General features: G+C 46.0%; 1 protein-coding gene across 1 annotated transcript; it reads right to left on the reverse strand.

Annotated features, from left to right (window-relative positions):
- Window positions 1-1,951: 1,951 nt before the first annotated feature.
- On the reverse strand, window positions 1,952-18,793 carry OPA3 (outer mitochondrial membrane lipid metabolism regulator OPA3). Its single transcript, XM_030219898.1, has 2 exons — window positions 18,195-18,793; window positions 1,952-2,679 (listed from the first exon to the last, which is right to left on the reverse strand). Exons 1-2 carry the CDS (start codon window positions 18,334-18,336, stop codon window positions 2,351-2,353), a joined length of 471 nt encoding a protein of 156 aa, XP_030075758.1. The 5' UTR covers window positions 18,337-18,793; the 3' UTR covers window positions 1,952-2,350.
- Between the last annotated feature and the right edge of the window lie 2,292 nt (window positions 18,794-21,085).

Raw genomic sequence — 21,085 nt, forward strand, 5'->3', positions numbered from 1 at the left:
GGATTGCCAGAGGAGGACTCGCCTTGAACAGGGTCAACAATAGAGAGAGCCTACAAGGCATTAGCGATAAGTGCTGGCAACTCATCGAGGTGGAAAATCCAAACCGCAGTGGGATCATCCAGATCTAGTGGCAAACCGGCTCCTTCCTCTGGCTCTTCAGACCACGAAGGCCTGCCAGATTCCTGAGTCCCCACAGCCCGACCACGGGGGGAGAGCCACTCTCTGACGGGGAATTTACCCGTCTATGCTTAGCGTGCATCCAACGCTCAGGGGCATCCACATCTGGCATCAGCCCTGGGCCATCATCAGTCGGAGGGGAACCAGGTAGCAACGCAGTGTCAGACACCTGCGGCAGAGCTCTTTTCAGCATGAAGGCTTTATGTAAAATAAGCACAAACTCAGGGGAGAAAAACTCATCCTGACCTCCCGTCTCCGAATTAGGAACCACAGGGAACGGAGCTCCTCTGGTAGCCTCGGCCCAAGGCACCCCTCTGCTCTCAGACTCCTCCGCAACCGCGGGGGTCGAGCCATGTGGCGCTTCCAAGATGGCGCCCACTGCCAGCTCCATCGAGCGGGAAGAATCATCGCTTGCCATGCTTGTACTGGCTCTACCGTCTAAACAGTACGTTTTACAGAGCCCCGCTGCTGATCTGCGCTTGGCACAGTGGGAACAGCGCTTAACTCCCTCAGCAGACATCGCTGAAAAACGGCGGAATAAAATTCAAAATGGCGGCTTCGCGCCAAAATCACCCCGATCGGAACGCCGTCCGCGGGCCCTCCCCGGAGGAGCTGAGTACCGCTCTTACCTCAAAGGACCGAGTCCACGAGCTCCGGTCATGCTGCAGTCAGGAAAAGCCTCGGAAATAGCATTTTTTTTTTTTTACGCTGTGAGGAAAGTTGGAGGCAAACAGTTAGAGGCACTCCGGAGGAAGAAGAGGGTGGGAAAGGCAGGAAAAGGGTGAACCTATACGCCTGCATGCACACAGGGGGAAGGGTAAGGCAGGGAAAGGGCGAACCTATGTGCCTTTAAAGTGGGCTCCACTTAGCCACAACACCCCTGCTACAACTGGCAAAAGCACAGGAGCCGCCCCAGGCAGAATCTTCAAGGAGCTGAACAAGCTAAGTCCAACCCTGCTGGGAGATAGAGAAATACTGAGAGGCAGATGAAGCTAGCCGTCCTAGAGGCACTATGGTTTTCAGTGTTCTCTATCTCCCCCTGTTGGTAGGTGGACACAACCCATTCGTAATGGATTCATCTGCTGCTGATGACAAGGAACCCTATTTGTTATCGTCAGCTCTGACACAATGCTTTTTACCTTACTGCACTGTATGAAGGTAATTTTATAAACCATTTTCACGCATGAAATGCTGATTTAGATAAGACCTAATTTTATAAGAGCCTATTTATATATATATATATATATATATATATATATATATATATATATACACAAACCAATGCATATTTGTACAGTCAGAGTGGAGTCACTACATATACAGCTATTTCACTCAGGTACATTTACACCTGTCTTCAAGTAGGCATAATACCCACACTTTCAACCTAGGCACGAATTTCTAGAGAATTTGTGCTTGTAATTCAGAAAGACACAAACATCTTCCTGCTCATGCCCCCTCTCCTACCTCAGAACTTCTACTTGAGGCCCGTTTCTGTCTGATTATTGACTTATTCATTTCAACTATATTTTCCCTAATACATTTTCTTAGTCCCTGAAGATACACGGAGAAATGTCTTCCGGATAACAGTGTAGTGCTCTACAAATGAGAAAGATGAGTACAACACGTACAGATGAAGAAGACAGACATTTAGACACCCAAAGTATCAATACAAGCACAAAGAAAGCTACATCAGGCGTATAAGATAATAGCACCTGCTAATATTCTTCCCCAAGGAAAAACCTTCTTTTCAAACATCTGTCATGCAATCATTGCATGATTTAGTATTTTTTTTTATTTAATCATTACATATTTACACTTAAAAATAGAATCCACCATTATGTTTTTCAATTTTGTTGTCCTAGAGCTCCTTAGCTGTGCAGGCAGTTGGAGCATGCCAAGAATACAGGTGCATTTTCTTCAGGTGGGGGAGGGACCTGAGCCAGCAATGCACAAACTGGATTACCCTTCTCACCACCCCCAACTCCAATCTCAGGATAAAACCAGATAGAAAAAAAGTCACAGCACCTCCACCCTGCATACAACACCCATACTGTTCTCCTCTCAAACATCCGGTAAGGGGACTGCACAGACTAAGCAAAGAGCCACCTTGGAAGAAAGCAACAATTCACAAGGCTATTAGAGATCAGGGATTCATTGTGGTGATCTCTTCTCCTCACTTCTTGCCAGGCACAGCTCCACTGAGCAGAAGTCTGTTGACCTCCCGTAGTTGGGCATCCAGGGTCTCGGCAGTCAGGCTGAGTTCTGTAATTTGCTCATGCAGTATAGCCAGCCGTCCATTCAGCTCCTCCTCCTTTTTCTTGCTGTTGATGGACTGTCTAGTGTACTCCGCCACCAGGCATACCCCACCAATAGTGAAGATGATGGCCTCCCCCAGCAGCTCTGCTCCTAGGTCTGCTGCTGCCTCCTCATTCAGGGGTTTTATGGTGGCACCACGAAAACCCATGATCCTCATCTTGGTGCGCATTTCCACCCAATGGTACACTGTAGGAGTAACAACATGAGAGTGCAAGAGACAGCAATGCCTGGACGTTTCATATGTTAATCACAGAGAACAACCTACCCAGGTGTTTCTATCCCTTCTATCACATGTCCATAGAATAATCATCATCCCTGTCATTTTTTATTCCTTCAACCTCACTGCATTATACACCCCAGGAAATATTTTAAAAATTCCAGGAATTTCCATCCCTTCTATCTCATATCATCACATTCTATAGAGAAGAAAGGTCATCCCTGAACACTTGTATTCATTCTCTCTCACACAATGGTGGTTATTTACTAAACAGCATGTGTAAATGCCATGAACACTTTGTTATCTGCTGCAGGGATCATTTTATGCAACAGGCAAATAACATGTTAACATGCACCATTAGTAAATGACCTCCAATATGCTTAATCTATAATAAGAATAAGGACTTATTCAATTCAATGACAGGCTTTTGTTCTACAGAGTTTTAGATCTTAACTTTGCACAATTCTCACTTTGGGTCACACTTTATACCAAACTAACTGCATGTACATTGATACTGTCATTTTTGTATTCAGTTGATGTATTATATATCGATATAATACATAATTACAAACCAATAGTTTGGGATCCCTATCTTAGGCCACATGTACTAAGAGTTTTCCTATTTTATATCTAGTGAATGCTTAGTACATCTGGACCTTTTCTGATAAAGAGCTCAAGTGTAAGTAATGGGACTCCACGGCAGCAGATGAGGTCAGCCATGGCTGAAATGATGAAAACTCAATCATGGTGAGGGGATGGATGAATTGGGACCAGGATTAAGGAATGTGGGCCCAGGGCCTGAACTTATAGGTGACTCTGGATTACTAACCCTCACTTCTCAAACTCATTGGTAGGCAAGCCCAGTCATTCTGGTTCTTGCTCATCAGAGGACCTATCCTTTTTTGATAGGCATTGATTAAGGACCCCATCTTCTGACTCCTTAATGTCATGGAGATAGTTCCTCAAAGTCTTTTGGCCTCAGGGCCCCAAGTCAGATTACAATGATACTAGGGGGTGAGAGACATAAAAGATGGGGAGGGGGTGCTCTTGGTTATGGAAGGAAAGTAGCCATGATATGATAGGTGGCCAGTGATACGGTGGAAGGTGAATACGGATGATGAGCAATGAGAGCAGATTTGTGAAGGATGCACAGGTTTTGACACAGGGAAGTGAAATGAATTAGTCTAGTGGTTAAGAGGAGCAGGCTAAGAACCAAAGAAGCCACCCACTAATGCTCCTCATAACCTTGGGCAAATTACTTCACCCTCCTTTACCTCAATACAAACTAAACACCGTCTCATTTCTGTGGGAAAAATGCTTAGTAAGTAGAGGCCTCAGAACAAATTGTAAACTCACTTGGCAGGGAAATATCTTGTGTCATGATCATAGCTTATCCTTAGCTTGGGTTTGGAAAATAATTAAATCTACAAAACAGAGACTTTTCTCAAGTGCATATCTATTTGAAAAGGTGGATTTCAAAACTTAGTCCATTTTTTTTTTCAAAATTCTGTTGATATAGGCAGTCTGTTTCAGATACAGATACCCCACTGGATGTGTGAAATTTTCACTAAAAGTAATTTTTTTCTAAAGTACATTCAATGAAAAAATGTCTTATGCTGGATAGAATTCTTGAAATTAAAATGTATACATATACAGAAAAAGGGAAAATTAGGTTCTTACCTTGGTAATTTTCTTTCCTTTAGTCACAGCAGTTGAATCCATTAACTAATGGGTTATGTCCGCCTACCAGCAGGTGGAGATAGAGAACACAAAAACCATAGTGCTCTGGACGGCTAGCTCCATCTGCCTTCAGTATTTGAAACTTCCAAAGCAGAGTGTATCCTCAAAGTAGAATAACATGAACTTTACTCACAGCGAATGAATGCCCCAGAACAGGAGCAATAATCACACAAAGGAGGGACGATCTCAACCTCCTGTAACAGAACAGAAATCCTGAAAACTGTTTTCCAACTTCTCCCAATGAGGGAACATGTCTGCAGGAAACAACTGAACAAATAGACAGGGAGGGATCATGGATTCATCTGCTGTGACTAAAGGAAAGACAATTACCAAGGTAAGAACTTAATTTTCCCTTCCTTGTCATCAGCAGCAGATGAATCCATTAACTGATGGGATGTACAAAAGCACTCCCTAGTTAGGGTGGGAATCTGTCACTCCCCGAGCAAGCACTTGTGCTCCAAACTGCGCGTCTCGCTTTGCTGCAACATCCAGCCTGTAATGCTGGACGAAATAGAGCTTAGAAGCCCAAGTAGCCGCACTACAGATCTCATGGAGAGAGAGTACTCCTGTTTCAGCCCACGAAGAGGCAATCGCTCTCGTGGAATGCGCTTTATATGCGTCAGACGGAGACCGCCCTGACAGCAGATACGCAGAAAAAATTACTTCCTTGAGCCAACAGGCTATAGTGGCCTTAGGTCCTCGAAGAGGGTCTTCGGTGTCTGACAAGACAAAAAGGTGATCAGAGGTCCTGAAGTCATTTGACATTTGCAGATACTGCAACAGAGCCCTGCAAACATCCAGAAGATGTAACTGCCCAAAAGATTCCAGAAACTCCTCCCTAGAAAAGGAGGGCAGATAAATGGGCTGGTTTAGGTGAAACGCTGAAACCACCTTAGGCAGGAAGGCACAGTATGCACCATAACTCCGGACTCTGAGAATTGCAGAAAGGGGTCTCGACAGGACAGAGCCTGGAGCTCAGACACACGTCTCGCCGAGGTTATGGCCACCAAAAAGACTGTCTTTAGAGTCACATCCTTCTCTGAAGCTCGCCTCAGCAGCTCGAAGGGCGAACACTGGAGCGCCTTCAACACCAGCCCCAGGTTCCAAGCTGGACACGGCAGCCGAACTGGCGGGCGAAGCCGGAGCACCCCTCTTAGAAATCAGGCAACGTCTGGATGAGCAGGCCAGGGAAAGGCCAGAGACCTTCCCTCGAAAGCATGCCAATGCTTCCACTTGCACTCGCAGGGAATTGTAGGCCAAGCATTTTTGTAAACCATCCTGCAAAAACTCCAGTATCAGCGAGACTGTAGCCCTCATGGGTGTGATCGCCTTGGAAACACACCACACCTCAAACTGGCGCCAGATCCGAGCATAAGCAACGGAAGTGGACCGCTTGTGGGCCTTCAAGAGAGTGGAGATGACTTTGTTTGAATAGCCAATCATGCATATTTTCAAAGCACTTAGCCTTCCAAAGTTCCATAGGTTTCTATGGAACTTTGGAAGGTTAAGTGCTTTGAAAATATGCCTTTTTGTCTCTCAATTGCGCCCTCTCAAGAGCCATGCCGTTAAGACCAAAGCGGCAGGGATCCTCCATGGTCACCGGGCCCAGCATCAACAGGTTCGATACCAGAGGCAAAGGAAGAGGAACCTCCACCAGCATCTGCCGGAGGTCCGCATACCACGGCCGCCTGGGCCAATCCGGGGCAATGAGAACCACCACTCCTTGATGTAGCCGAAATCGCAGGAGGACTCGCCCTATCAAGGGCCAAGAAGGGAACACATACAGGAGGCCCGGAGGCCAGGATTCAGCCAAGGCATCCAACCCTGCCGAGCGAGGATCTCGCCGTCTGCTGAAAAAGCACAGGACTTTGGCATTTGCGCTTGACGCCATTAGATCCGCTACGGGCGTTCCCCATTTGGCATAGATCTGAAGATACACTTCGTCTGCCAGTTACCACTCCGCTGGGTCGATTTGATGCCTGCTTAGAAAATCGGCTTGCACGTTGCTCTGACCTGCTATGTGAGCTGCTGACAGAAGCTGCAGATGTAGCTCGGCCCAGTGGCAAATCTGAGCGGCCTCCGCGGCCAGTGCTCTGCACTGAGTGCCGCCCTGTCGATTTATGTAGGCCACAGCTGTTGTATTGTCCGACAGACCTCTGACAGCCAGCCCCTCCAGAGTCTTGTGAAAGGCCAGAAGAGCCTGGAATATCACTCTCAGTTCAAAGCGATTGATGAACCACCCTGATTCTGCGGGTTTCCACAGGCCCTGGGCATAGCTTCCCTTGCAATGTGCTCCCCAGCCGACCAGGCTGGCATCAGTTATCACCAGGCACCAAGAGGGAAGCGCCAGCGGCATTCCTCGCCGCAGCATGCTGTCGGAAAGCCACCACTCCATACTGAGTCGGGCCGCAGGGAGCCACGTGAGTCTGCGTTGATAATCCTGGGACATTGGAGACCATCGTTGAAGCAGGGCAATCTGCAAAGGTCTCAAGCGCGCTCTCGCCCATGGCACTACCTCCACAGTGGCCGTCATCGACCCTAGCAGCTGGATAAAGTCCCAAGCTCGCGGGCGAGGCATCCGCAGGAGCAGACGGACCTGATTCTGAAGCTTGCACCGCCTTTGGTCAGGTAGAAAGACAAGCCCCAAGACCATGTCGAACCAGATCCCCAAATATTCGAGAGATTGAGAGGGGGTCAGGTGACTTTTGGGTATATTGACGACCCAGCCCAGAGACTGCAGTACTGAGACCACTCTGGCTGTGGCTAGACGACTTTTGTCTGCTGAATCTGCTCTGATGAGCCAGTCGTCGAGGTACGGGTTAACCCGGATACCCAGTTGCCTGAGAAAAGCAGCTACTACCACCATAACCTTGTAAAAGGTGCAGGGAGCTGTGGCGAGGCCAAAAGGCAAGGCCCGAAACTGGAAATGTTTTCTCAACACCGCAAACCGGAGAAACCGTTGATGCGGGGGCCAAATAGGAATGTGCAAATAAGCTTCTTTTAGGTCCAGAGACGTGAGGAATTCTCCTGGCTGTACCGCCACAATGACGGAGTGCAGGGTTTCCATGTGAAAATGTCGCACTCTTAGAGCCTCGTTGACTGACCTTAAGTCGAGGATCGGTCGGAAAGACCCGCCTTTTCGAAGCACCACAAAGTAAATGGAGTAGTGACCGCAGCCGCGTTTGGCGGGAGGCACAGGGATCACCGCTCCAAGGTGCAACAAGACTTGTAAGGTCTCCTCTACCGCTGCCCGTTTGACGGCAGTACCGCATCGGGACTCCACAAACACGTCTCTCACCAGGGCGCTGAATTCCAATCGGTAACCTTCTCTGATCAGGTCCAGGACCCACTGATCGGAGGTAATCTTGGTCCATTCCTCGAGAAAGAGGGAAAGACGTCCTCCTACTGCAGGAATCGAGGAATGGACCGGCGCCCCGTCATTGAGGGGGCCGCCCCTGAACTCCAGGCCTTGAAACGGCCGCTGCAGAACGCTTGTCTGAGCGAAAGGAGTTCCTCTGCTGAAAACGGGCACGTTGAGAAACACCAGCAGAGCGCTCCAGGCGATACCTGCGAGCTTCACAGAAGCGAGGTCTGGAAGAGGAGGGCCACACAGAACCCTTTGAAGAAGGCCTCGGCCTATCCTCGGGTAAGCGCTGGGGTTTAGGGTCCCCCAGGTCTTTCACAATCTTCTCCAGCTCCTCTCCAAATAACAGGTGGCCCCGTAAGGGAAGCTTCACCAGCCTGTGCTTAGAGCCCATGTCAGCCACCCAATGCTGAAGCCATAGAAGGCTGCGGGCCGCAACCGCCACAGACATCTGATTAGCCGAAGCTCTGACCAGATCATAGAGTGCGTCAGCCAAAAATGACAGGGCCGACTCCATCCGCGGTGCAACCTCTGCGAGGGACTCCGCACCATCTGCGGGCTGTTCCATTGCCTGTTGTAACCAAGAAAGGCAGGCCCGGGCAGCATAGGAACTGCATATAGATGCCCTTAAGGCGAGGCCAGAGATTTCAAATGACCGTTTCAACGCGGATTCAAGCTGCCGGTCCTGTATGTCTTTCAGGGCAACCTCTCCCTCTATGGGGAGGGTGGTCCTCTTAGTCACCGCCGTGACCAAGGCGTCCACTTTAGGCATCCCCAAAGGGGCCAAGTGCTCCTCACTTAGAGGCTGGCCCATAGCCCTGGCCACTGTCAAAGGCCCTTCGGGTTCAGACCATTGAGCTGAAATAAGCTCTTGGATGGAGTCATGCACAGGAAAGGCTTGAGCAGGCTTCTTAGTACTCGCCATCCTTGGATTACCAGAGGAGGCCTCGCCCTTGGCAGGATCATCAAATCGAGAGGGTCTGCAAGGCGTCCGAAATGAGCGCCGGCAGCTCATTGCGGTGGAAAATTCTCACCGCATTGGGATCATCCAGATCCAGTGGCAAACCTCTGGCTCTTCAGACCAAGAGGCCCTGCCAGAACCCTCAGAATCCACACTGCCTGACCACGGGGGGGAAGGGAAGTGTGCCACTCTTCAATGGGGAATTTACCTGTCTGTGTTTTGCGTCCCTCCAACGCTCGGGAAAATCAGCAAGCCCCGGGCCATCAACACCCGGGGGGAAACCAGGTAGCAGCGCAGTGTCAGACACGTGCGGCAGAGCTCTTTTCAGCATGAAAGCTTTATGCATTAAAAGCACAACCTCTGGGGAGAAACACTCACCCTGTCCCTCAGTCTCCGAATCAGGAGAAATGGGAACAGGAGCTCCTCTGGTAGCCTCTGAGGCGTCGCCCTGCACTCAGACTCCTCTGCAACAGCGCTTCCAAAATGGCGTCCGCTGCCAGCTCCATTGAGCGGGAAGAATCATCGCTCGCCATGCTCGTACCAGCACTAGCGTCTAAAGAGCACATCTTACAGAGCCCTGCTGCTGATCTACATTTACCACAACGGGAGCAGCGTTTAACTGCTTCAGCAGCCATCGTCCGACCGGACAGAATTATATAAGTAAAATGGCGGCTTCGTGCCAAAATTTACCCCGATCGGAACGGCATCCGCGGGACCTCCCCGGAGGAGCTGGGGACCACTCTCACCTCAAAAGACCGAGTCAAACGAGCTCCAGTCAAGCTGCACATCGAAAATAGCCTCAGAATAGTCACGCAAAACCAATGGAGGCAGGCAGCAACAGAGGTACTCCGGTAGGCAGGGGGACGGGTAAGGCAGGGAAAGGGCGAACCTATATGCCTTCAAAGTGGGCACCACCAGCCACAACACCCCTGTTTCAACTGGCAAAAGCACAGGAGCCACCCCAGGCAGAATTTTTCCAGGAGCTGATCAAGCTACGTCCACAGCTGCTGGGAGACAGAGCAATACTGAAGGCAGATGGAGCTAGCCGTCCATAGAGCACTATGGTTTTTCAGTGTTCTCTATCTCCACCTGCTGGTAGGCGGACATAACCCATCAGTTAATGGATTCATCTGCTGCTGATGACAAGGAACAGTATTTCCTACTTAAGGGACGGTGTAAAAGCCAGATCTGCGGGATCCCAGGGATCTTCCGGATCTAAGTACAACCTTAAGACTGGAGCGTGTCTTTTGATGGCCGCTGCTGCTTACAGTATGCAGCGATCACCAGCCATAACCCAGCGCTGCGAGTCACTATTCCCCTCTTTCCAAGGCGAATCTTCAAGGAGGTTAAATCAAGGAGGTGTAATAGGCTCACTTCCACTCCTGTCTAGCTAGTCCACTGTAAGTAAGGAAGACATTTGATTAATCTCTATTTCCACTCCCCTGCACAGGCGTCATTACCATTCACTCAAATCACAGCAAGCAAACCTGTGAGCTGCTGCATCCACGTTGCCATTCTTTATTGTAGGTCCATCTGTAAAGTACTGTCTAACACTGTTTTTCTTGGATAGGCAGTGCCTTACAAGGTGGAGAAAAGAGATCATTGAATATCACTAAAACAGTGAGTATATTCTGTTTCCTCATGGGTTCATCTTAACTGGTTGTAATCTGCCTTGGGAAGCCTGGTGTTTATAAAGACGATGGAATATATTGAAATTAAATGGAAGTAGAATTAAACGCTCCTTTCATTGAAGCACATGAAACCACATTTTCATCTGTTTTGTAGGCGTTTGCCTTTTAGATACACAAATGGATTATTCTGTTTTGGAACATGTTTCAGGGGCAAGTGGTTTTATAACTCCAAATAAAAATAAATATTTTGTTTCATGCAGATCTCTTTTGTTTAAACATAACTAAATGGGCTATAAGCCCCTAATGCAGTCCAGTGGTTTTCTTATATTTTGTTCTTGTGATCTCTTATACTGTGCCAAAACTGAAAACTCTTATCTCCTTGAGGATAAATGAGGGGACATGGGATAAGCTTATCTGGTCCACAGGAGACAGTATGAGTATAAATTTGAAGCCGGTCCCCCTACAGCAGCCATCTCCGTTTGTCAAAAACAATAGCAAAGTAGATTTGCATTCTCTCTTGTAAGGGGATTGGGGGGGGGGGGGGGGAGAAAATCTAAGAGGAGTTGTGGGGGCTGGTGGAATTTTCAAGGGTCTGTGAAGGGAGGGGGGAAGGATTATTTTCAAAATATATTTGTCATTACTGCAGAAGCTGCTTTGTTATTTCCAGTGCTGTATTGTGGTTTTCATTGGAGTGCTAGATGCCTGCTTTTTTATTCATGATGGCAATATAGTTCTCTATAAAAATGCTTGCAAAAGTTTTAATGCCTATGAGTGCCATTTTTTTTACAGAAATGTCATTTATTTTAAAGCTTCCCCTATGACCATGTAACATAAAATTTTAAATCAGCAAAACAGCATTAAAAATTATTGTACCTGCTAGACAGCATAAACTCTCTTTGCATAAGTCCAAAACTTTCTGGAAGGGCTGCTCACACCTAGATTTAGCTCTGTTTCTCATCAGAAGGGCCGCATACGCCAGGATCCTGGTATATTCGGCCCTTCTGATCGAAAATACACCAAGATCCTGGTGTATTCGGGATCGAAAATACACCAGGATCGTGGTGTATTTGGCCCTTCTGACGAGAAACAACTGAATTAAGGTGTATGCTGCCCTTCAGACAATGAATACAGCTGGATCCAGGTGTAAGCAGCCCTTCCAGAAAGTTTTGGGCATATGCAAAGAGAGTTTCTGCTGTGTCTAGCAGGTACAATAATTTTTAATGCTGTTTTGCTGATTTAAAACTTTAAGTTATATGTTCATAGGGGAAGCTTTAAAATAAATGACATTGCTGTCAAATTAAAAGAAAAATGACACACATAGGCATTAAAACTTTTGCAAGTATTTTTATAGAGAACTATGTTTATTGTCATCATGAAGAAAACAGCAGACATCTAGTGCTCCAATGAAAACCACAATAGAGCACTGGAGATAAAGCAGCTTCTGGAGCTTCCAAACATATTTTGGAAAATACCCCCCCCCCTTTCACAGACCCTTGAAAATTCCATCAGCCCCCACAACTGCTCATAGATCTCCCCCCCCCCCCCCACCTAACGAGAGAATGCAAATCTACTTTGCTATTGGTATTTGACAAACCAAGATGGCTGCTGCAGCGGAACTGACTCCAGCTTTATAGTCATACCGTCTCCTGTGCACCAGATAAGCTTATCCCATGTCCCCTCATTTATCCTCAAGGAGATAAGAGTTTTCAGTTTTGGCACAGTATAAGACATCACAAGAACAAAATATAAGAAAACCAATGGACTGCATTAGGGGCTTATAGCCAATGTAGTTATGTTTAAACAAAAGAGATTTGCATGCAACAAAATATTTATTTTTATCTGGACTTCTAAAATCACTTGCCCCTGAAACATGTTCAAAATAGAATAATCCACTTGAATATCTAAAATGTAAACTTCTACAAAACAGATGAATATGTGATTCCATGTGCCCCAATGAAAGGAGAGTTTAATTCTACTTCCAATAAAACATGGAAAAGAAAATGATACCTCTTTCATTGGACATAACCTAATACATTTCTTGATTAGCTTTCGAAGGTTGCCCTTCTTCGTCAGATCGGAAATAAGCAAATGTTGGTAGATGACAGTATATATAAGTGAAACATCAAAGCATTTCAGTGAGTGTCTAACAGGATAAGTACACAAGCACAAAAGTAATGCCACACTAGGAAAAGACCAAGGGTTCATCAAGCCCAGCATCCTGTCCACGACAGCGGCCAATCCAGGCCAAGTGCACCTGGCAAGCTTCCCAAACGTACAAACATTCTATACATGTTATTCCTGGAATTATGGATTTTTCCCAAGTCCATTTAGTAGTGGTTTATGAACTTGTCCTTTAGGAAACCATCTAACCCCTTTTTAAACTCTGCCAAGCTAGCCGCCTTCACCACGTTCTCCGGAAACGAATTCCAGAGTTTAATTATGCGATGGGTGAAGAAAAATCTTCTCAGATGTGTTTTAAATTTACTACACTGTAGTTTCATCACATGCCCCCTAGTCCTTTTTGGAAAGCGTGAACAGACGCTTCACATCCACCTGTTCCACTCCACTCATTTTAAATACCTGTATCATGTCTCCCCCTCAGCCGTCTCTTCTCCAAGCTCAAAAGCCCTAGCCTCCTTAGTCTTTCTTCATAGGGAAGTCGTCCCATCCCTGCTATCATTTTAATCGCCCTTCGCTGCACCTTTTCTGATTCTACTATATCTTTCTTGAGATGTGGCGACCAGAATTCAACACAATACTCAAGGTGTGGTCGCACCATGGAGCGATACAACGGCATTATAGCATCCGCACACCTGTTTCCTATACCTTTCCTAATAATACCCAACATTCTATCGCTTTCCTAGCCGCAGCAGCACACTGAGCAGAAGGATTCAGTGCATTATCGATGGGGGTGGATAGGTGAGAGACAGGAAGAGTCAGGTGGATGAGGGACAGGGAGATATGCATGGAGATAGGAGGGTGCCCAAGCAGTACAATTTTATGGTTATAATGGGCTAGAAAACCCAGATCTTTGTTAAGACCTGTCTGGTGGGTGTCAAAATATTTAATCATTCTGACTTCAAAGGTCTTACGTTCCTGTATTGTTTTAAAGTTCCCTTTCAGGATTCTTACCAAGAAATCACTGGTACAGTGTTCTGGTTATGTAAAATGCGGCGACATCCTTATTGGTACTAGCATTTTTCATATGGTGTCTATGTAAATTAAATCTCTTCTTTAGCATCTGATTTGTTTCTCCAATGTAGCAGCCTTCATTGCATTTTTTACACTGAACGATATTGGAAGATGAACACGTGAAAGATTCCTTAATGTTGAATATTTTTCCTTTGTGAATGACCGTGGGGTCCTGTGAAATGTTTTGGCAAAGTTTGCAGCTGGATATATTGCAAGGATGTGTGCCATGCTTTTCTTTTTGAGTCTGTGTTGGGAGCTTACTTCTAATTAGCTTGCATTTCAAGTTGGGTGAATGTCGGAAGACCAGCACTGGCGGGGATGGGAATATCTCTTTCAGTAATTCATCCTCCTGGAGTAGAGGCTGTAGATCTTTTATGATCTTTCTTAATTTTTTCCAGGACTGGGTTGTATGTCACTATAAGGGGGATTATGTCTGTGGCTTTTTTTTTCTTTGAACTGTAGCAGATTTTCCCTGGGTGTTTTGAGGGAGGAGGCAATATTCTTGGAGATTATTTTGGGGTTGTAGTGGACTAACACGGCTACCACACCTCTCTATTTAATTTCAATATATTCCATCGTCTTTATAAACACCAGGCTTCCCAAAGCAGATAACAGTTACTACCATCCTGGAGGCCCAGGCCAAACATATTCTGCGAATTCAAAAAGAAAGACAGAAATCCATAAGACAGCGCATTCTTGAAAAGTGAGGTGAAGGAAGCTATTAGGGCTAAAAGAAACGCCTTCAGAAAATGGAAGAAGGAACCGTCTGAAAATAACAAGAAGCAGCATAATGAGTGTCAAAGCAAATGCAAGGAGCAGATAAAGAAGGCCAAGAGGGATGATGAAAAAAAGATAGCATTAGAGGCAAAAAAACATAGCAAAAATATTTTTCAGTATATTAAAAGCAGGAAGCCGGCAAAAGAATCGGTTGGGCCGCTGGATGACCTAGGGGTAAAATGGGCGATCAAGGAAGATAAAGACATAGCGGAGAGACAGAATGAATTCTTTGCTTCGGTCTTCACCGAGGAAGATTTGGGTGGGATACCGGTGTCGGAGCTACTGTTAGTGATATGCAATTTATCCTTAAAATTGAGCGTGGTACCGGAAGATTGGAGGGTGGCCAATGTAACACCGATTTTTAAAAAAGGTTCCAGGGGAGACCCGGGAAATTATAGACCGGTGAGTCTGACGTCGTTGCCGGCGAAAATGGTAGAGGCTATTATCAAAAACAAAATTACAGAGCACATCCAAGGACATGGATTACTGAGACCCAAGTCAGCAAGGCTTTTGTGTGGGGAAATCTTGCCTGACCAATTTACTTCAATTATTTGAAGGAGTAAACAAACATGTAGACAAAAGGGAGCCGGTTGATATTGTGTATCTGGATTTTCAAAAGGCGTTTCACAAGGTACCTCATGAAAGGCTACAGAGGAAATTGGAGAGCCATGGGATAGGAGGAAATGTCCTATTGTGGATTAAAAACTGGTTGAAGGATAGGAAACAGAGAGTGGGGTTAAATGGGCAGTATTCACAATGGAGAAGGGTAGTTAGTGGGGTTCCTCAGGGGTCTGTGCTAGGACCGCTGCTTTTTAATATATTTATAAATGATTTAGAGATGGGAGTAACTAGCGAGGTAATTAAATTTGCTGATGACACAAAGTTATTCAAAGTCGTTAACTCGCGACAGGATTGTGAAAAATTACAAGAGGACTTTACGAGACTGGGAGACTGGGCGGCTAAATGGCAGATGACGTTTAATGTGAGCAAGTGCAAGGTGATGCATGTGGGGAAAAAGAACCCGAGTTATAGCTACGTCATGCAAGGTTCCGTTTAGGAGTTTCAGACCAAGAAAGGGATCTGGGTGTCGTCGTTGATAATACACTGAAACCTTCTGCTCAGTGTGCTGCTGCGGCTAGGAAAGCGAATAGCATGTTGGGTATTATTAGGAAAGGTATGGAAAACAGGTGTGAGGATGTTATAATGCCGTTGTATCGCTCCATGGTGCGACCGCACCTTGAGTACTGTGTTCAATTCTGGTTGCCGCATCTCAAGAAAGATATAGTAGAATTGGAAAAGGTGCAGCGAAGGGCGACTAAAATGATAGCGGGGATGGGACGACTTCCCTATGAAGAAAGACTAAGGAGGCTAGGGCTTTTGAGCTTGGAGAAGAGACGGTTGAGGGGGAGACATGATAGAGGTATATAAAATAATGAGTGGAATGGAACAGGTGGATGTGAAGTGTCTGTTCACGCTTTCCAAAAATACTAGGACTAGGGGGCATGTGATGAAACTACAGTGTAGTAAATTTAAAACAAATTGGAGAAAATATTTCTTCACCCAACGCATAGAGTCTGGAATTCGTTGCCGGCGAACGTGGTGAAGGCGGTTAGCTTAGCAGAGTTTAAAAAGGGGTTAGATGGTTTCCTAAAGGACAAGTCCATAAACCACTACTAAATGGACTTGGGAAAAATCCCAAATTCCCGGAATAACATGCATAGAATGTTTGTACGTTTGGGAAGCTTGCCAGGTGCCCTTGGCCTGGACAGGATGCTGGGCTCAATGGACCCTTGGTCTTTTCCCAGTGTGGCATTACTTATGTACTTATGTAGAATATTCTCACTGAAATCTGGTCATCTGAATTGTATAGAATAACACTGAAGAAAAATGAGCACAAACTACAGAATTTATAATTGCTGTTTTCCACTAGCTACAATAAATTTTGAAGTTGTTTTAGTGATATTCAATTATGTCTTTTCTCCTCCATCTTGCAAGGCACTGCCTATCCAACAAAAACAGTGTTAGACTTGCTACAGATGGACGAACAATAAAGAACAACAACGTGGATGAAGCAGCTCATAGGTTTGCTTGCTGTGTTTTGAGCAAACGCCAATGACGGCTTCGCGGGGCAGTGGAAACAGAGATTAACCAAATGGCTTCCTTGCTTACAGTGGACTAGATAGGCTCACTTCCACTCCAGTCTATTAAACCTCCTTCAAGATTTGCCAGGAAAGATGAGAAAAGAGAACCGCAGCTGGGTTATGGCTAGTGATCTCTGCATACTGTAAGCAGGGAGCTCCTTCTGTCACTAAACTTTTATTACCTCGGAGAACGCTAGATCCTGCTGTCACGCCCCCTGTGACGTAACGTGACTGTCGCACGACGGGGCCTCGCAACTTTTAAGGAGGACAAGATTGCTACGCAAATATGAGGGTACTACTACTTAACATTTCTAAAGCGCTACAAGGGTTACGCAGCGCTGTACAGTTTTACAAATAAGGATAGTCCCTGCTCAAAGGAGCTTACAATCTAAAGGACGAAATGTCAAGTTGTGGCAGTCTAGATTTCTTGAATAGAGGTATAATGGTAAGGTGCCGAATGCGACATTGAAGAGGTGGGTTTTGAAGATGGGTAGGGAGGGGGCTTGGCGTAAGGGAGTTTATTCCAAGCATAGGGAGAAGCGAGGCACAAAGGGCGGAGCCTGGAGTTGGCAGTGGTGGAGAAGGGTACCGAGAGTCCTCTGAGCGGAGGTTTCGTGTAGGAACGTAAGGGGAGACGAGGGTAGAGAGGTAATGAGGGGCTGCAGATCGAGTGCATTTGTAGGTTAGTAGGAGAATCTTGAACTGTATGCGGTACCTGATCGGAAAAATCATGGGAGAAAAATCCGGGAGAATAATCTTCAGCGTTGAATACAGTAAACAGTCTTCTTTTAAAAACATTTTTTTTTGTAGATATATGTAAAATGTCCCTATCCAAACGCCTGGGAAAATAAAAAATGAACTTTTAAAGGTGTTTTTAATTGAATCCGGGAGGATCCCGCTATATCCGTCTTTTACCTTTTGCTGCTACTTAACACGGTTTGGAACTCACCTCTTCAATTGTGCTACAGAAGTAATAGTTAATATAGGGAGGGCATTTAGGGAATCTTTTATGAAAGCTTAGCCTGAATTATCTGCAGCAGGCCCAAAGGAATAAAATGGGCCCTGTGGCAGATAACTCGAGCTAAGCTTAAGGCATCCTCAAAGAACTTTGGAAGTCCAGGGCAGCGATAAGAAATGGTTGTTAGATGTAAGTGACGAACTTGCAGGTAAAGAGGTCAGATATAACGAAGTGATGTCATAAGATGCCGTACGCTTTTACTCTTTTTAACCTTCCCTCTATGCACCGAGATTTCAGACCTACCTACCTACCCCAGCCCAAACATACTTTGGAACAAATAAGATTGAAATTTGGCAGTCGCCAAAAGCCCCGCATAACACTTCAAAATCAACTTTTGCCACACATCTTCAGCCAACACCACCTTCTATACTGGCCAGTCTGACCCACACACGACATTCAGCCTCCCGTCCCAACCACTGCTGAGCTCCTCCTCATCCATCAACTTCGACTCCTCCCCAATCAAATCTATCTTACCACCCACCCACCACAGCCAGGTTTGTTTGTTTTTTTTTCACATCTCGCGATATCACTACACGTCCAACACCCACATTCGCAAAAAGATTGGCGGAAGGTGCCGTCAATTATAGAGGCTCCAGCTCCGTTAAACAGAGACATCCCACCCCCCTAGGGCAGGCTAAGGTGAAACTAAAAAGTACTCACGCTGCGCCGGCGGCAGGCAGATATACGTCTTGAAGAATTCGCTAGTTCGAGCTGCAGCTTTCATCCGGTTAGCTAAGGGTTTACTCAACTGCCGAATTCCCAACACCAAGAGCTTGGCGATCGGAAAAGCACCCACCACCATCTTAACGGGATGACGTTGTATACCGGTAGCGTAGCACGCTATTCCACACGCTCCTGCTTACTTTACTTCCGCATTACTTTCTTCGTAATCAATGATCCTTCCATACGTATAAGCTTACACAGTTTGCCTTCTTAAAGACCCAGAGCAGAGTCCCGAAAGTACGTGACCGTGTTCCTTGACAGTGAGCCAGGGTGAATCATTCTCTAGAGAAGAACTTTCTGCTTTCTGTTGCATTGTGTTGGAAACAGAAAGGGAGGGATAGGAGGGGAGGTGTATGATTGGAGCAGATATTACAGAGGGAAGACAAGCACCTAATTTCATTACTTTAGCCTATTTTTTCTTCTTCTCTAGAATCAAAATTCATCTATTGAAGGTGGGAGCATTATGGATGGCAAAGAAGGGGATGGATTAGAACAGAGAGCTTTTCTTTGCTCTTGGCGTCAGCTGTAGCCCGTTTTCTTCCAGCATCGCATCAGTCCTTGGGGATAAAGGCAGAGAGAGAAGGGAAAACACCCTAACTTTAAAGACAAGCCCCTAGCGCCTTCTGCACTCAAAGCAATGGACAATTATTCCTCTCCAATCCAGTTCCAGAGTGAGGCATAAGGGAGGAGTCTACTTCCTATAAGATATGGAAGTTGAGAGAGTTAGAGGCAGGCGAAAGATTGCAGTGTATGCAAGAAGGTTGAGTTGGCAGGGGTGTGCTGGTAAATTTTTAACAACAGGCTCTTTCTCCGGACCTAGCCAGCTCTGCAGTTGGGCCAGGGGTGGCTGGGTGGAGGGAGGGGGGGGGGGGGCAACATTTGCCTCTCTCTCTCCTCCCTCCCTTCGTGCGGGCATGCTAGGCATACCTTTGCTGGCAGCCAATAAATGGACCGCCACCACTCCCAACGTCTTGCTCTGTGCAGCATGCTGAAACTTCTCACACATGCTCGAGAAGTCCCAGCCTGCTGCTCAGAGCTGGAAACAAGGAGCTGGGAGTAGCAGCAGTCTATTTACTTGGCTGGCAGGGCTCAGCATCCCCACCAGCAAAGTAAAAGAGAATTCAGCAGGGGGCCCTAGCCCACGTTTTGGGAGCCAGTTGGTAAAGTAGCCATGGAGGGCCCTACTTTAACAACCGGCTCCCAAAATTCTTAAAAACTTAACAACCGGCTCTTGCGAGCCTGTGAGAGCCTGCTCCAGCACACCACTGTGAGTTGGTATTACTGATTCTTGTGGTTGTTACTTGGTGGATTTGTTCCGAACAGAGTTGGAGTAAGATTATGCAAATGTATTATCTGCCAGTGGGTGGATGTAGCTAAAAGGAAAAAGCTAGGAGTGTGGTGGCAGGAGGGAGGCTCTTGTGATAAGGCTGACCTAGCATCTACTACTACTTAACATTTCTAAAGCGCTACTAGGGTTACGCAGCGCTGTACAATTTAACATAGAGGGACGGTCCCTGCTCAAGGAGCTTACAATCTAAGAGACAAGTGAACGGACAGTCCGATAGGGGCGGTCAAATTAGGGCAGTCTGGATTTACTGAACGGTAAGAGTTAGGTGCCGAATGCAGCATTGAAGAGGTGTTTTTTTTTAATTCAAATCTTTTTATTGATAATTGAAAAGAACCATACAAGTATAAAAATTCAACATTTTAGTATTATTAATACAATCGTCTCCATTCAGAGCTAGTTCAAACAGTCAAACAAGTTCTATATATCTATACCCTTACCCTCCTCTCTCCCATCCCTACTATAAAGTGTTATATCAACGTGTTTTTGAAAACAAAGCCAGTTATAGCTATCCAAGACTCTTAATAACTCCCCTAAGCAACTATTGACAGGTAAAATAATATGTGTCCTCAGTAACAAATCATCATCCTAAAATTAACATCCATCAGTAGTGCCAATCCCAGCCTTTGTCATTAGTGTGCTGTCTATTTATTATCAATGATGGAGTAGAGGTCTCCTTCTCCCTTTTCCTTATGTTCTTCCAATTGCTTCTTGAAAATCCCCTATTTCCCACCCCCCTCCCTTTCCCTCCCCAACAGGAAGTTTCCCATACTCTCAGGGGACCTATATCACCATCTAGTGTTACTGATTATGTCATGCAGGAATGTGGGGGTCTCCCAGTCGATTAAGAATAAAACTGCGGGCTCTAGATGCAAGAATATGTATATAATTCTTCCAGGTAAGATACAATTCTTTTTGTCTTTTGAGTCTCAAGGAAACGTCTCGCAATTCCATCAGCAACAAGGCATGGAATCTATTACGCCATTGCCAATACGTGGGTGGTTCTGGCTTAATCCAATTGACCGGTATGTATTTTTTGCCTATTAAACATGCTTTATAAATCAATAGATTATAATGGCCAGCCCCAGTTCCCCAACACAGCATCGTCCCCCAGGAGAACCTGTTCGGAGCGTGGTGAGATGTGTTTATGTAACAAAAACCCCCCAAATCTAAATATCCTAGTCCAGAACCACTGGATTCTCTGGCATTCCCACAGGGCATGGTAAAAAGTACAGGGGGCCCTAGTACACTTTTCACAAACGGGAATCCACTCCTCCCATTTTATAAAGCCTCGATTTAGATGTATAGGCTCGAAAAATCACCCTTCCTTGGCATTCTCTTAGTTCTACACTGTGTATTTTTTTGGGGATCTGTCTCATATTGCTCAAAAGCATTTGCAGTGTTATCACTCTTTTAGTGTCTGCCGACCATTTTGTTATAAGATGCTCTATGTGCTTATGCTTTTCTTGCTGCAGAAGCCGTT

Source organism: Microcaecilia unicolor, chromosome 11, assembly GCF_901765095.1.
Source record: "Microcaecilia unicolor chromosome 11, aMicUni1.1, whole genome shotgun sequence".
Taxonomy (NCBI): Eukaryota; Metazoa; Chordata; class Amphibia; order Gymnophiona; family Siphonopidae; genus Microcaecilia; species Microcaecilia unicolor.